The 15836-nt window shown below is 40.5% G+C and overlaps 1 protein-coding gene across 1 annotated transcript in view; it reads left to right on the top strand.

Annotated features, from left to right (window-relative positions):
* TMEM127 (transmembrane protein 127) overlaps positions 1-15415 on the top strand; it is a 30359-nt gene extending 14944 nt beyond the window's left edge. Inside the window, exons 3-4 of the mRNA XM_073622061.1 lie at positions 1169-1333; positions 5197-15415. Coding sequence (XP_073478162.1) covers positions 1169-1333; positions 5197-5501 — 470 coding nt within the window. The 3' untranslated portion in view covers positions 5502-15415. The remainder of the gene's footprint in view (positions 1-1168; positions 1334-5196) is intronic.
* The last annotated feature ends 421 nt before the right edge of the window (positions 15416-15836 follow it).

Genomic DNA, 15836 nt, shown 5'->3' with positions numbered 1-15836 from the left:
AAATGTGAGGGTGTACTCACCTTTGTGAGATACTGTATATACATGTACACCGAAAGCAGCACTGGAAGAATAAAGTTTGACCATTTCAGCTCTTAGCCCTGAGTTACCAGGCAATAACTCAGTAATTTTTGCAATTACTTATGATGCCAAGGAAGGATTTTTTTATTTTTTTTAACAAACGAGATTTTTAGCAATTCTATCTTGCAATAATTTATTTCATTTTTTATGTATTCTAAAGTTGGGCATCTAGGATAATTAAACTCAAGAACAAAACTTGAATTTGTTTCAGCTTGCCACTCCTTAGATGCGATGGCTGCAGTATTTTTTTTTTTTTTTCCAAGCTCAGAACATTTTCAGAAAGTACAGAAAATACCCGTTGATCTTGCCAGAATTGCAGTGTGCTTGTTACTTCTTGTGAGCTAAACATAAACCATGTTATCAGCCTTCCATAAAGTACTCCTCTCCCAATCCTTCATGTAATGGGGATGAAGAGAGGAAGTCCAGTCTGGGTGACCACCATGGCTCCCTTCATAGAGACAGTGAAGGAGTAAGTGTAGCCACCCAGGGAAAGAAAGTGTGTTATTCACAGGTTTACCATGTCAAGAAAAAGAAAGCCTAAGGACTAACAAGCTGCAATAGATCATGTTTTTGTCTTTGTTTGGGTACTCTTTAAGAATAATTTGAGAAAACCCCGCTCTGTTATGTGTTCCTTTTCACACAGCATGCTTAAAAAAATTTTTTTAAATATCTTTTAGAACCTTCTCAGGAGAAGTTGTTGTTGGTGCAAGGTTGTTTAAACAATGTTAAGCACACATAAAGGTTTTTTTTTTGTTCAAACCAGCAGGCTAAATTAAAAAAAAACCTGACAGATCGCTGTACTAACACACACGTTGTTAGTGCAGCAGGACACGGAGTCTGCGCCCACACGAGTGCCCCGAGGGAGAGCAGCTCTCCAATGGGGCACTCGAGAAGAGGAGGAGCAGAATCTGTGCAAAACCAACTGCACAGAGGAGGTAAGTATGACATGTTTGTTTTGTTTTTTTTTGTTCTTTTAAAACTAACCTTTACATATCCTTTAACCTTCTGGTGTGCTTCAAAAAAGGGTTTTAGTGTACTTTAAATAGGTAATAATTTTGTAAATGAAGGTATTTATTTCATGTCCTTGCAGAGTTTTGTATGAACCGTCAGACTATACTTCTCCTTCGTGTCATTGCTGGCTTCTGCTTCCTGGGCATTGCTTGCAGTATGACTGCATTCCTGCTTGATGTTTTTGGGCCCAAGCACCCAGCTCTGAAAATCACACGCCGCTACGCCTTTGCTCACATTCTTACAGGTATGATTGTTCTATTTTTTCTTATTGCAATAACAAATAAATAACAAAATATATATAATATATATGTGTGTGTGTGTGTGTGTGTGTGTGTGTGTATATATATGTATATGTGTGTGTGTGTATATATATATATATATATATATATACACACACACACACACACACACACACACACACACACACACACACACACACACACACACTGGGGAAAATAATTATTTGATCCCCTACAGATTTTGTAAGTTTGCCCACTTCCAAAGAAATGAAGGGTCTTTCATTTTTTTTTTATCATAGGTGTATTTTAAATCATAGAGACAGAATATCAACCAAAAATCCAGAAAAAACACATGATACAAATGTTATAAATTGAGTTGCAGTTCAGTGAATAAAATAAGTATTTGATCCCCAAACAAAACATGACTTAGAACTTGGTGGGGAAACCCTTGTAGGCAAGCACGGAGGTAAGACGTTTCTTGTAGTTGGTTACCAGGTTTGCACACATCTCAGGAGGGATTTTTTGGTCCACTCTTCTCAAAGCCTCGTACACACGATCAGATTATTGGAAGAATATTTGTCAGTTTTTTGTTGCATGCTAGTTTCATATTAAAAGTAAAGGGGTTACTCACCTAATGAAAATTTTCCTACGACAGAATACAACTTCAGAAGTAATGTGATGTGTTGAATTGTTTTGTATGTATTCTCTCATTTCTGAGCATGTGTAGTCTTGCTCTTACAATTTTTTTCCGCTGAAAACTGTACTAATTAAGCGAAAATCAGACTTTATGTTCATGTACGATAAAAAAATTTATAGCCTGCACCTTCAGCTTTTGTCGCCCGAAAAGTCGTAATCGGCTGTCGAAAGCACTATACTAACGATCAGAAATCGGCAGATCGTTTGTCATACGAAATTTTACTTCCGATTTTCTTATCGTGTGTACGGGCCTTTACAGATCTTCTCTAAATCCTTAAAGGGTAACTCCACTTTTGTGGGAAAAAAATAGCAAAAAAAAAAATAAAATAATATAGTGTACGGTATACAATTAAAAACACAAGTCAAATGGTAAATAAATGTTTTTAAAAATTACCTTTCTTTTTCAATCTGCAGTGCTGTCATTTTCTGTAGTATGCGATGCGATATGGCTACCTGGAGGTGTTCTGTACACAGATGGTATACAGAACACCCCCCCATAAAGGTAATTTCCTGCTTGTTGATTGGCTAACTGATTTTCCCAGAAATCTACACTAAGATACAAGTCAGATTTCAGGCATCCCCTGCAACAAAAATGTAATTTTTGGTGAGATAGGTGCAGCAGCTGGTTGATGATTTATGAAACCACTGCCATTTAAAATCGCTCAGTACATGAACATAGACAACCACAAAGGGATTTCTTCAGAATAACAAAAGGTAAGAATTTGCAACAATGTTTATTAAAACCCTTGTAATGCACATAGATCACCCAGATGGGAATGTTTTTTTTTTTTTTTTTTTTTTCTCAACAAATGTGGAGGTACTCTTTAAGGTTTCTTGACTGTCGCTTGGCAACTCAAAGTTTCAGCTCCCTCCATAAATTTTCTATAGGATTAAGGTCTGGAGACCTGGCGATATTTTTTGGGTCATTGTCATGCTGGAAGACCTATCCACGACCCATCGTGTTCTGGCTGAGGGAAGAAGGTTCTAATCCAAGACTTTACAATACATGGCCCCATCCATTGGCACCTTTAGTGCGCCAAAATCGGCCTGTACCTTTAGCAGAGAAACAGTCCCAAAATATAATATTTCCACCTCTGTGCTTGACTGTAGGGATGGTGTTCTTAGGGTCATAGTCAGCATTTTTCAAACACGGCGAGTCGAGTTAATACCAAAGAGCTCAATTTTGGTCTCATCTGACCACAGAATCCTTCTCTGAATCATTTAGATGTTCATTGGCAAACTTTAGATGGACCTGTACATGTGCCTTCTTGGGAAGGGGGATCTTGTGGGTGATGCGGGATTTCACTTGGCGTATTGTGTTAACAATGGTTTGTTTGGTGACTGCGGTCTCAACTGCCTTGAGGTTATTCACAAGCTCCTCCTGTGTAGTTCTGGACTGATCCCTCACTTTTCTTATTATCATCCTTACCCCATGAGGTGAAATCTTGCATGAAGCTCCAGACTGAAGGTGATTGATAGTTATTTTGTATTTCTTCCATTTGCAAATAATCATTCCACCAGTTGTCTCCTTCTTACCAAGCTTCTTGCTGATGGTCTTGTCGCCCATTCCAGCCTAGTGCAGGTCTACGATCTTGTCCCTGATGTCCTTTGACAGCTCTTTGGTCTTGCCCATAATGGTGAGGTTTGAATGGAAGAAAGAGATTCTTTTATACGCATAACGAGTTGTCCTTAGGTGCACCTTCTTAAATTGACAGACAGGACTGATCTGTGTACCACATGAGCACATACTGTAGCCAGTCTGTGGGAGCCAGAATTATTGTTGGTTGGTAGGGGACTGCAACTCAATTTATAACATTTGTATTATGTGGGGTTTTTTTTTCAGGATTTTTGGTTGATATTCTGTCTGTCATTTAAAATACACCTATGAAAAGTGGGCAAACTTACAAAATCCGCAGGGGATCAAATAATTATTTTCCAAACTGTATAGTACATTTGCAGGTTTTATCCATGTATAGTACCCATTACAAAGCTGCATATATTTTTTTATAAATGCAGCCACCCAATAAAAAAGTTTTCCATAGAAAGTCTTAAAAATGTCCTGAAGAAAAATTACACAAAGCTGCCCATACAAGGATTGTTTTTTTGCTTTTTGATCATCCATAGGGTTGATAGGTAAAAACAGATTGGATTCCCCCATCCACACAAGCGTGGAGAGAGGAATCCTCCCTGCTGTGTTGTATTCTGACAGTGGGCACTACTCTGCTGTCAGAATAAACTGATCAGTGCTATAGCCCTGATCGAACAAAAATCTTCCAAAAAGACCATTCATGAGAAGTCATTCAATAGATTCCTGTTCGTGAGAAGACAATCATTAGACTGACTTCTCATTAACAGGAATGGCGATAGATGGATTGAAATTTGGCCGGTCCATGCTGAACCAGACGAATTTCAATCCATCTATGGCCAGCTTAAGAATGAATTAATTGTGTACCTAGGTGATATGTGAATTCTTGGGCATAGGCAAATCTGTCCCCCTTTTTTCTTTTACATTTGTGCTGGACTGCTGATATATGCAGCTAACATCATATGAAATATTTCCTATGATAATCACAAGCTCTTTACAGAATTGTGTTATGGATAACACATGCTGGTAGATGTGAAGATCTTTCTTTCACGAGCGTTGCACAGTCACATCTAAGGTCATTGGATCCTGATGAAGCTAACCTTTTGGCGAAACATGTAGATCAATGATGCCTTATTAGGGCCATAAGATGTGTAATTATAATATCTTTAACTTTTGATGTGATATGTGTTTCCTGTTGGTGGAAAAGTGGCATTAATGTTTTCCTCTGATTTAATGCTGTTTTTTATATTTGTAATAAAGTAATGTTTTTAATTTTAGTGTGTGGTATTCCCTGAAGGGCACATGCAAAGTCACATTATTTATGTTGCTCTCTCCTTCTCTCTGAACCCTTGTATTCAGGTTGACAGTAGACAGAGAGTAGACCAGATTGCATGTGTATAGGGATGGTGCCCTCAGGAAAATGTATACATGTTATTTGGCATCAACCTGAGTAGTAAATAAATAAAAACCTAGTTGCCACCTTTTTGGCTCATCACCTCCTGACTCTTGTGAATTGTCCAGCCCCAAAAATGTTATGTAAAAACTGCAGAAATGATGTTCCTGTGTTGTTTTTTTTTTCTTTCACAGTTTTACAATGTGCTACGGTGATTGGCTTCTGCTACTGGGCCTCAGAACTTATACTTGCCCTTCAGCAGCAGCACAAGCAGTACCATGGTTCCCAAGTCTACGTCACCTTTGCTGTCAGTTTCTACCTGGTGGCTGGTGCTGGTGGAGCATCCATCTTGGCTACTGCAGCAAATCTCCTGCGCCACTACCCTACAGAAGAGGAAGAGCAGGCTCTGGAGCTGCTGTCAGAGATGGAAGCTGACTCTTACCCTGCAGAGTATGATGTCATGAATCCTTTCCAGCCTCCACCAGCCTACACTCCCTAATGAAGCTCTAAGGAAGAGAGCTGGGATATTATCCATTAGTCTGTCTCCATGTAATAGGAGAGAGCACCTGGCTGCCTGAATCAAGAAGAGGACATTTCAGCCAAATTGCTGTAAATATGCAAACAGGCAGTTTGTTCATCTTTCCTTGCAGACAGGTCATCAATGCTGATTTCACGTTTTGCTTCCCTTGCCCTTTGTTAGTTATATAATGTTCGTTTTTTGGAATCGTTCACAATTCCCATAATGCTTTTCTCATTTAGTATCGCTTTCTCCCTTGTGCTTGTCCAGATACACCCTTTAGTCTAAAAAGGAAACTCTCATTGGTGGACCTTCTTAAGAAAAGCGGTTTCTGTTCCTGAAAGGCAGAAGGTCATTCCGTGATTGCTTACAATTGTAAGCTTTTTTATTTTCAATCAAATCCTGAGACACAATAAATAAATGTTTTCCTGATGGATGCTTAGGGAAAAGGAAGAGACTAGGCATTTGGGCCAGGTAGGACAAAGGCCATGAGAAGAGGGTAAGCAGATTTGCTCTGCTGTTGACAGGTCTGAGATCTCAAAGTGGATCTGTCGTCCATACAGATTGCCGGCAGCCATTTTTTTCTGAATCAAAATATCATCCGTTCTCAATGAACTTTACAAAATTCCTTCAGATGGCATCTTTTAGTAGTGAGGCACTCTCTACCTTGTACCTCATTGAAGTTTCTTGCAATTTTATATGCTGCATTTACTGAAATATCAGTCCAGCCTGTAACATGGCTGCCTCCACAGGGTATGGCTGACTGGCATGCTGTTGAAAAGGGAGAATGTATTAAGCCTTTGGGTTGCAGTACATTGGCGTGATTGGTAAAAAATTGTGTGTGCTTTGTTTTGTTTTACATTCTCACTTAATATATGGGTGATATTTATATACCTGTGGTGTATATATTATTCTTTCTTCTTTTTTTTTTTTTTTTAAACTGCTTCTAAAATGTATATTTTCTTGTGATTTCACGAGGCACAGTAGATAGACTGTAAGTGGTTACTTACCAGGCAGGCTCTTGGAAAGAATTATCAAAGCATTATTTAACCATCCTGCATCCCACCCCCAGATACCAATTATTTACATATTTATAAAGTACAAAATGGAGAGGATTATCCATTGCTTCCCTGTAACATTTTATTATTTGCACAGAGGCATTTTGTCACTTGCAAAACAGCAATATGCAGCTGTTCATGCCTTTTAAAGAGAGTTTATAGTTTTTGGATCTCATCCGGAGGTAATATCGAGAACGTTACGACAAGGAGAGAGGAAGACACAAAGAATTGCTTCTGTCTCAGTAGCGCATACTGATGTAGTTATTCTTTGACGGAACAGTGGCTCTCGGTTTGGATTATTCAGATGTCGGCATCAGTAAATTCATAGACTGATGTAAAAATCATTGAATTTCCTGATGGTTGGCAACCCTGAGTTTGTGAAGAAAAGTTCACTCTCAAGCACACATGTGCTTATTACGCTGACTGGGCTGTCAATGACTTATGCAGTTAAAATAAAGTCCAAAAAGGGGGGTTCCTTGCTGTGGGTCATTGACAGCAACTAATGATGAACTAACAAAATAAGTGCTAATGCACATGGTTATAAACAATGTTTCATTTCTGTTTTAAAACTGTAGCATAATGCACTTTTGATGTGTCCGATTTATTTTCTCTGCATTGTAGTGTTTAGAGAGTAAAGTCCGTTTTTTCACCCCAATTTAATCCATTTTCATTACATTTTATAATGTTTTTCAGTCCGTTTTTAGACTAGGTTTTTGTAATAACAAGTGGAAATCATCTGGAAAAAAATGACAATAAAATTGAATGGAATGAACATTAAAGCTTCATTTAAAAATTATTCAGAACCGGTCACAATGGGATTGAGTAAAATATCCTGCATTGTCTTTAAAGTGTTACTAAACCCAGGACCCTGCATTCATTATATCTGGTCTCCCACAGTACACAGAACATGGAAATGCAATAGTTTTAGTAAATAGAAACTGCTATTTTTAGCAGTATATAACAGTCTTGTGACTTCTGTCAGTGTCTGGTTAAAGCTTGCAGGGGGAGTTTTCATTCTCCTCCCATTATCCTATGAGGCTGCATGACTCCTGACCCTCTGGACAGTACTGATTGGCCCTGTGCTAATCACATGCACCCTCAAAAACAAAACAAAAAACTCTTTTGCAATACACACCAAACTGAGCATGTGCAGAGTTGCCCCAAGGCTCTGTTCTATCAGCAGATGGATTGGGGACTCTGGGGAAAAAAGGGAGGATCAGGGAAGACATGATCAAACAGTCTTTTTACGCAATACAAACCCCTTAGGTTCCACAGTGAGTATAACAAGCATTCTTCATATACAGACTAATTTTACTGTTGTGGGTTTAATAACACTTTAAGTTTTTGTTTAGGTTTTTATTGGAGTGGCAGGGGAGTTGTTAATCATTTCTTTGAAGACAGGAAAATTAGGCTAACCATTGACATTACTGAAGGTTTGGACATGGATGTATGCTCTTATTATCAGTGTCTAGGCTAGCCCCCTTGGTTGCACTATTGTTCTTCTGTAGGCTATAAAGGTGGATGAGGCTAAAAGCACCCAGATGGTCCCATTGTCAGCTTATTTTAGGGATAACAATTAGTGATTGTTCAGGGTCGTCCAACCTGGCCGATTTGTTCGCAAAGAATAGAATCATGGGAAGATGTCATAAAGACAATCATCAATACCCAGTCTAGCCATAAACATTGGTATTGGGAGACTGCCATATAATGTCTATGAGACCCATAAAAAACATTACAGGGAATGTTGAGGTCATGTTAAATCATGTTGATTTATTGTTGTCCTCTCCACATTATAAAAAATATGTTGCAAATATATCCCTTACCTGCACATTACAATTTACATGTGAAAGATTTAACCTCTAAATCACACTGGACCCTTTTATATTTTTTTGACTATGGATAAATAGCCTTGTCTAAGCATATGACTTGCATCCTAAGATATTTAAAGAAAACCAGTTTGTAGATGACTGGTTTTGAAAGTTTCTGTAATCAGATTGTTGTAAAGTGAATCATCACAGAAAGAAACGAATGAAAGAAATTAATTTCAGTATCGGCCAGCAATTTTAAAGCTGAATTCCAGGTCCAGCTTGAACCAATGTAAGTATGCAGATGCCATATACCTGTGGAACCGCTGTGGAAGTGAGAGAATTACTTTAGTCACTACTACGGTGACCACTGCTGTCTTCCAGATCCTGTGCCAAGCAGCTGCATAGTTACCATGGGGTCACTCAATCAGCACTGGCATCAGTCACAAAACGCCTTGCATTTTTCTCAGTTTAATGCAAGGCGTTCTCTGATTGGACAAGGTGGAGAAGCAGGGCAGTGACCTCACAATCTCCACCAATCAGAGAATGGTTTGCATTCATTGAGAAAAAATGCAGGGCTTTTGCTGAATGGCACCTTTGCTGAGCATATGACCCCCTGTGTTCACTACACAGAAGAGAATGGTGGACCTGGAAGATCAATATCTGGAATTCATTATAATTTATTATTTTGCTTCTTATAGCAACTATAAGCTTCCTAATATTTGAAACTATAAGGAATATTCCGTTTCCTGTTCAATGGTACATTATCAACAATTATGCTTTTCTGACCAAGTTTTTATCAATCATAAAAGCATTCACAAAAATGTACCCGTTGTCTGTTTTCTCCAGTTATTGATGGGATCACTATGTGGCTGATTTGCAATATTTGTGTGACCCTTACATGGGGGTACTTGGAGATAGACTGCCATATTTTAACGTTATCAGCGCCACACTTTTAAGATGTTTACTTCTTTAAAACAGAAGTAAGGCCCCTTTCACACGGTGTTCTGATCAGATCTGTAAGGTCCTTGGAGCCCTATGGACAAGTGAATGTAAACGGACTTGTCTCCTTTTACACCCACCTACCTCTGGGTCTGAGCAGGTCCGTATAGAAAAGAAAAATAAAAAAGAACTGTGTCCTTTTCCGTTTTGACAGACCGGATTGGAGGTAGCCTGATGTAAACGGACGGCGAAGTCCATTTACACCTGGCCGCCCATAGTGCTTAGCAAGGTCTGCCCCCTACATAAACTGAGAGGGCACGGAGGTGATATCCTCCCGCTCTGCCCCAATGAGCGCAGGATCTGCTCACAGATCCCCTGCTGATCAGAGCAGACTCTGTGGTAGAGGCCTAAATGTCCTCCATACAAAGTATGTGATCCAGCCCTTCTGGGTAGGGGGTGCGTGTGCTCATTGCCGTGGCTGTGCTGTGATTAGACATGCACAAGCCGATCAGCAGTTGCTGGCCAATAGATGTCCACTGGTACCCACTGATCGGCAAGGAGAGACACAGAACAGAGCTCTGCCTATGTAAACAAAGCAGAGCTCTTTTTTGTCAGCAGGGATGTGATGGATTTTCTTTCCCTGCGATGCAGGCAATCCCCTAGTAAAAGCAGCACACATAGTACACAAAAACACTGGTTAGGCACATATTTAACACTTTGATTGCACTAGATGATTAACCCCTTCCCAGCCAGTGTCCAATAATACAGTGACTGCATATTTTGTAACACTAATAGCTGTATTAGTGTCACTGGTCCCTACAAAGTGTCAGACCGCCGCGATATCGCAGTACCGCTATAAGTCTCTGATCACATTACTAGTATTAAAATAAATAAAAACTTTTGCACAAACCAATCAATACAGGCAGTCCCCAGTTTAAAAACAAGATACGATCTGTAGGTTTGTTTTATAAGAGGAACTGCAGTCTGCTCACATAATATGTAATAAAACATCTTTGCCATTCTGAAGCTTCCCTCCAACCACTTGCATATTATTTTATATATACTGTGATTCTGTACTTGCCAAATATGCTGCAAAAATCTCCCTCCACCAAGTCTGGCTGCAGCCATTGTAACTGTGGGCAGCTGAAGCTGATGCCTGTTCACTTCCTGGATTTACACAGACACACAGAGGCACACCTCCAGCTCTGGAGCTCTCATTGGCCCTCTTATGACTCTTTTCCCCTCCCTTCCTGGCAAACTCTCACAGAATGAGAGAGAGAGTTGTGTGTGATGTCATAATCCTAGGCTTTTTACCAGACAAGAAACAGGAAGTGGCCTGTATAAGGTATTTACTGGCAGAAAAAAATGTTTTAATATCCAAAATTAAAACAACAAGGGCAGAAGATTTAATATATGAAAAGTTGAAAAAAATGACTGTAGTTCTGCTTTAAGTTGAATTTGTATTCAAGTTGGAACAGGTACAGGAACAGGTTCAAGTGTAGTTCCAGACAAAATAAATATTTTTACGTTTTTTGGATAGCATAGGGAAGGGTTATCACCCCTGTAACATTTGTTTTGCTGTCTGTGCCCCTGTTCTGAAGATTCCACCTCACTTTCTGTCTCGGTGACAATTGGATTTGAAAAATTTTGGGTTGTTGTGGAAACAAGGATTGGTGATAAAGCTCCAGTGGAGACACCTTTCTCCCACAGGAGAGAATTTCCCTTCCTAGGGGTAGATTTCCTCTCACTTTCTGTTGTCTCCCTCCATTTGTAAGTAGGAGTTGGATGTTTGTAATCCAGGGACTGCCTGTATACATTTATTGGGATTTGTTTTACCAAAAAATATGTAGCAAAATACATATTGGCCTAAATTTATGAAGACTTTTTAAATTTTTTTTTAATTGGCTAGGTTTTGTAGCAGAAAGTAAAAAATATTGGGGGGGGGGGGGGTTCTTTCTTTTTTCTTTGTTTAGCAAAAAATTAATTAAAACTGCAGAGGAGATCAAATACCATCAATAATTGACTGCGCAATTGTAAAGTAACGCAGTGCCGTAGCGCAAAAAATGACCTGGTTATGAAGGGGGGTAAATCTTCCGGAGGTGAAGTGGTTAAATTTAACCCATGATGCACATGGGTAGCATGAGAAGGCCAATGACACCACCATCCATAACGTCATTCACGAGATTGCTCTCCAGGCTAAAGCTTAAAGCGGGGTTCCACCCAAATTTTGAACAATATCTGTATGTATTCTCTTCCTTGCCTAGATGCTGACATGCCGTTTAAAAAAATTTAAATCGCCGTAATTACCTATTATTTTTCTATTCTTCTTTGTACTTCCTGGTTCTCCTGTGGGAGTAGGCGTGTTTCTAGCCTCTCCCAGACTCCGCACAGAATCCTGGGAGCTAGTCTCAGGCTTCCCAGGATGCCACTGAGCATGTGCGGGAATGAGCGGTGAATGCTGGGAGCACAGCATTCACCACATCCAGGAAATAAATGCTTGTGGGCTTCAAATGCCCACAATGAAGATGGAAACGGCATGCAGTGAATAATATAAGTTATTCTTTCCGACGAAATCTGACACAGGCGGACATATTACACACAATATGTGAGTATGTAATGCTGAGAAGAAAAGTTTGTGAATGAACTCAAAAGAAAAAAAAACGATAGATAGGTGGACCCCCGCTTTAAAGCAGGGGTAGGCAACCTTTCAGAGGTTGAGATCTACCTGGGCAACATGTAGGAAATCAAAGATCCCCGGCGGGAGGGGGGTTTGGGGTGTTGGCATCGTCCTTTAAAAATAAAGCATTCAATAAAAACACTAAGGGCCGGTTCCCACTGCTGCAATGTCAGACATTGCATGTGATTCGCACCACACTGGTGTGCAAATCACATGTGATGTCTGTGCGATCCGAATTCAGCCATACAGATTATATGGCTGAAGTCGCATCGCATTCAAACCAAACTCATGCAGGTCCGAATGCGAATCTGATTCCTGTCCAAATTGACAGTTTGCACTGCGATATGCAAACCGATCTGTGGGTGTCATTAACTTTGTATTGATACTCCCAGTGGTTCACATAGGGAAGTGTGAACAAGCTGATGATTGGACCGCCTAACAACCAATCATCTGCTAGTTAACTTGCACAGGTAACTAAAGCACCTCCCAGTCCCGCTCTCCTTCCAGCACGGCTTTGCCTCTCGCTCCTCTCTACTAGTGATGGGAGAGCAACGCCAGCGGAGACAGGGGGAAGCATTGGCACAGCCCTGATCGAGATATACCTGTTGGCTTTCTGCGATCGACAGGTAGATCATGATTGACGGGTTGCCGACCCCGGGCTTAAAGGGTAAGAACATGTTTAAAGAGGAGCTTCAGTCTGTAAAAAAAAGCCAAATACTGCAGCTGTTGACTTTTAATATAAGGACACTTACCTGTCCAGGGATCCCGTGATGTCAGCACCCCCAGGCTGATTCGTGAATTAGGTGCAGGTGCTGGTATTGTAAGTAGGGAAATCATCAGTGAAGCCCTCAGGAGTCGCTCTGCGCTTTCTGAATGGTCCCGCCGTCTTCTGGATCTGTGTGTGTCCCAGAAGGCATCGGGGGGGATCTTGTAGATCGCCAATGGCAATCTTACGGGGGAGCGGGTACTTATCATGAAAACCAGGTACCCCCCCCCCAAAAAAAATAAGTGCCAAATGTGGTAGTGGAGGGGGGGGGTGGTGCGAACAAGTGGAGCTTCCCCTTTTGGGTGGAGCTCCACTTTAAGCAAAGCTTTGTTACCTTTTTGCCTCCAACCCCCAAGCTGAAGTAGCCAATCCATCTCCCAGCCCCATAGATTTCCTTTGGGTTTTATATAAGGTGAAGAAGCTTGCCCGAAGGATGTAAACATTGAGGTGGCTTTTCGTGGTTGGTGCAAGCTTGGTAAGTAAGCTTTAGTAAAGGTAATGGACCTCATGAGAAGATTTTGACCAGACAGACATTCTCCGATGCAAGTCAAAGTCTACTTTATAGCTTTTTGTTAATTTCCACTAGTGATCAGAAGTAGAACTGTGCTTGTTTATAATGTCTCTGACCAAGTTTAAAATGTTTGCTTTTTTTCAAGTAAAGAAAGGCTAGAAATTTATGTGCCAATGGGTGGTGAAAGATTGTATATTATCAGGACTATTGAGTTATAAATTCATTAATAAATAACTTTCTGCTGCATTGCTAGATAGGATTTGATCATTGATAACCCCCAATAGTGCAGAGTTCATTGGCAACTTCTGCCATTATTAAAGCAATATATTCAGCAGTTTTAGAATTTTTGTGAGGAACAAGTTTAAAATGCCTCAAAAAACTGAAATCTCTGCCTTAGTTTGGTAGCCTGTATCCACGTAAATATAACCACTTCCATTGTGTGTTGTAGAGAGACACCTCTCAGCAAAGCTCTTTTAACCACTTCAGCCCCGGAAGATTTGGCTGCTCAATGACCAGCGCATTTTTTGCAATATGGGCACTGCATCGCTTTAACTGACAATTGTGCGGTCGTGCGAGGCTGTACCCAAACAAAATTGACACTTTTTTCCCACAAATAGAGCTTTCTTTTGGTGGTATTTGATCATCTCTGCGTTTTTTTTTTTTTTTTTTTTGTTTTTTTTTGCGCTATAAACAAAAAAAGAGCGACAATTTTGAAAAAAAACACAATATTTTGTACTTTTTGCTATAATAAATATCTCCAATTTTTTTTTTTTCTCAGTTTAGTATTCTTCTACATATTTTTGGTAAAAAAAAAAAAAAATCGCAATAAGCGTATATTGATTGGTTTGCGCAAAAGTTATAGCGTCTACAAAATAGGGGATAGATTTATAGCATTTTTTTTTTTTTACTAGTAATGGCGGCGATCATTTTTATTGTGACTGACTGTGACATTACGGCGGACACTAACATTTTTGGGACGACTGACAATTATACAGCGATCAGTGCTATAAAAATGCACTGATTACTGTTTAAATGTCACTGGCAAGGAAGGGGTTAAACACTAGGGGGCGATCAAGGGGTTAACTGTGTTCCCTGACTGTGTGTTCTAACTGTAGAGGGATGGGACTGACCTCGAGGGGATGACAGATCATGGTTCATATGAGGAACTCACGATCTGTCTCTCCTCACAGAACAGGGATTTGTGTGTTTACACACACACACGTCCCTGTTCTGCCTCTCGTGCCCGCGATTGCTTGTGGCCGGCGGTCATCGCGTCCGGCGGCCACAAGCATCGGCACCCCTGCAGTGCAGCGGACGCCTGCGTGCTATCCTGCTTAAAGGAGCTGATGTATAGCTACGACAGCTCGCGCCGACTTGCCGCAGTATGACGGCGGCTGGTCGGCAAGCGGTTAAAATGTTTCTGCATTTTTGGTGGGAAATGTTGACATGTGCCCCACATTTCCCATGGTCACTGAAGTACATCCTGGCTTATTTAGATTAAAAATGTAATATCCTGATAGCAAGTAAAGCAACAAAAATGCTTTTACAGAAGGTGCCACGTCCTGCTTCCATACCCACAGAAAAGAAACTTATCACCAGACCCAAATACTGTCACTTGGGCAATGCCTAGCCCTATGCAAATATCGACATTTAGAAAGTCTGCATTGACAAAGGATTGGTCACATCTACTACATGACAGGCCGTGCCTAAGGACTAACGTCTGAAACGTGTAGGCTATTTTACAGCTTTGTACATGCATTTAATAAAGAAATACTATTTTGGATGTCATCCTGAGTGCTGACCACCCCTTTCCTTTATTCTGGTGATAGGTTGGGTGGGTGGTTTATCCTATACCTGTAAGTTCAGGATTCCTGGGGGCCTTCAGTAGTGCAGTGTGTATGCAGGATTGCCCTCTATGTCTGCGCCGGCTCCACCCTTACTTGTTCTGAAGATATTAGGGTTTCCCTTTTAAAAGAGCAACCTGCTAAGGTTTAATCCACTCTACCCCATTTGAATTCACGTCTATTTTTTGGTTTTCTGTTTAGGAAAAATTTCACATACTTTGTCAAATGATTTTTTTTTTATAACCAGAATACTCTGTGTTTTGTTTTCTATGAAAATAAAGAAAAAAATACTATACTGTTGCTTTGTATTTATGACATTTTTTAAAAAAAGGACTATACACATGTGCACCAGAGGCGGCTCTCTAATTAGGCAAATTAGGCGGTCGCCTAAGGCCTCACACTCACAGGGGCCTCACGACCTCCTAATTTGCCTGTTCTCAATCACTGATGTTGACGCCGGCGGCTCCGCCTACCCCCACTGGGACTCTGTGGCTTAGGAGCTGACGGACAAATCAGACACTGCCCGCAGCCTGAGGAATAGCGGCCTCATCATGGAGCGTCCCAGTCCGTGGGGCCTCATGTGTACATTTTGCCTAAGGCCTCACAAAGCCTAGAGCCGCCTCTGATGTGCACCCACTGTTTTCTAATAAGGGTTGGTAAGTCCACAATAGATAATGTAGCTTTGGTAGACCACTAGGTCCTGTACTGGCTTCT

The sequence above is a fragment of the Aquarana catesbeiana genome, linkage group LG03 (assembly GCF_042186555.1).
Source record: "Aquarana catesbeiana isolate 2022-GZ linkage group LG03, ASM4218655v1, whole genome shotgun sequence".
In the NCBI taxonomy this organism is placed as follows: domain Eukaryota; kingdom Metazoa; phylum Chordata; class Amphibia; order Anura; family Ranidae; genus Aquarana; species Aquarana catesbeiana.
This window is presented reverse-complemented; position numbering and strand designations above follow the sequence as displayed.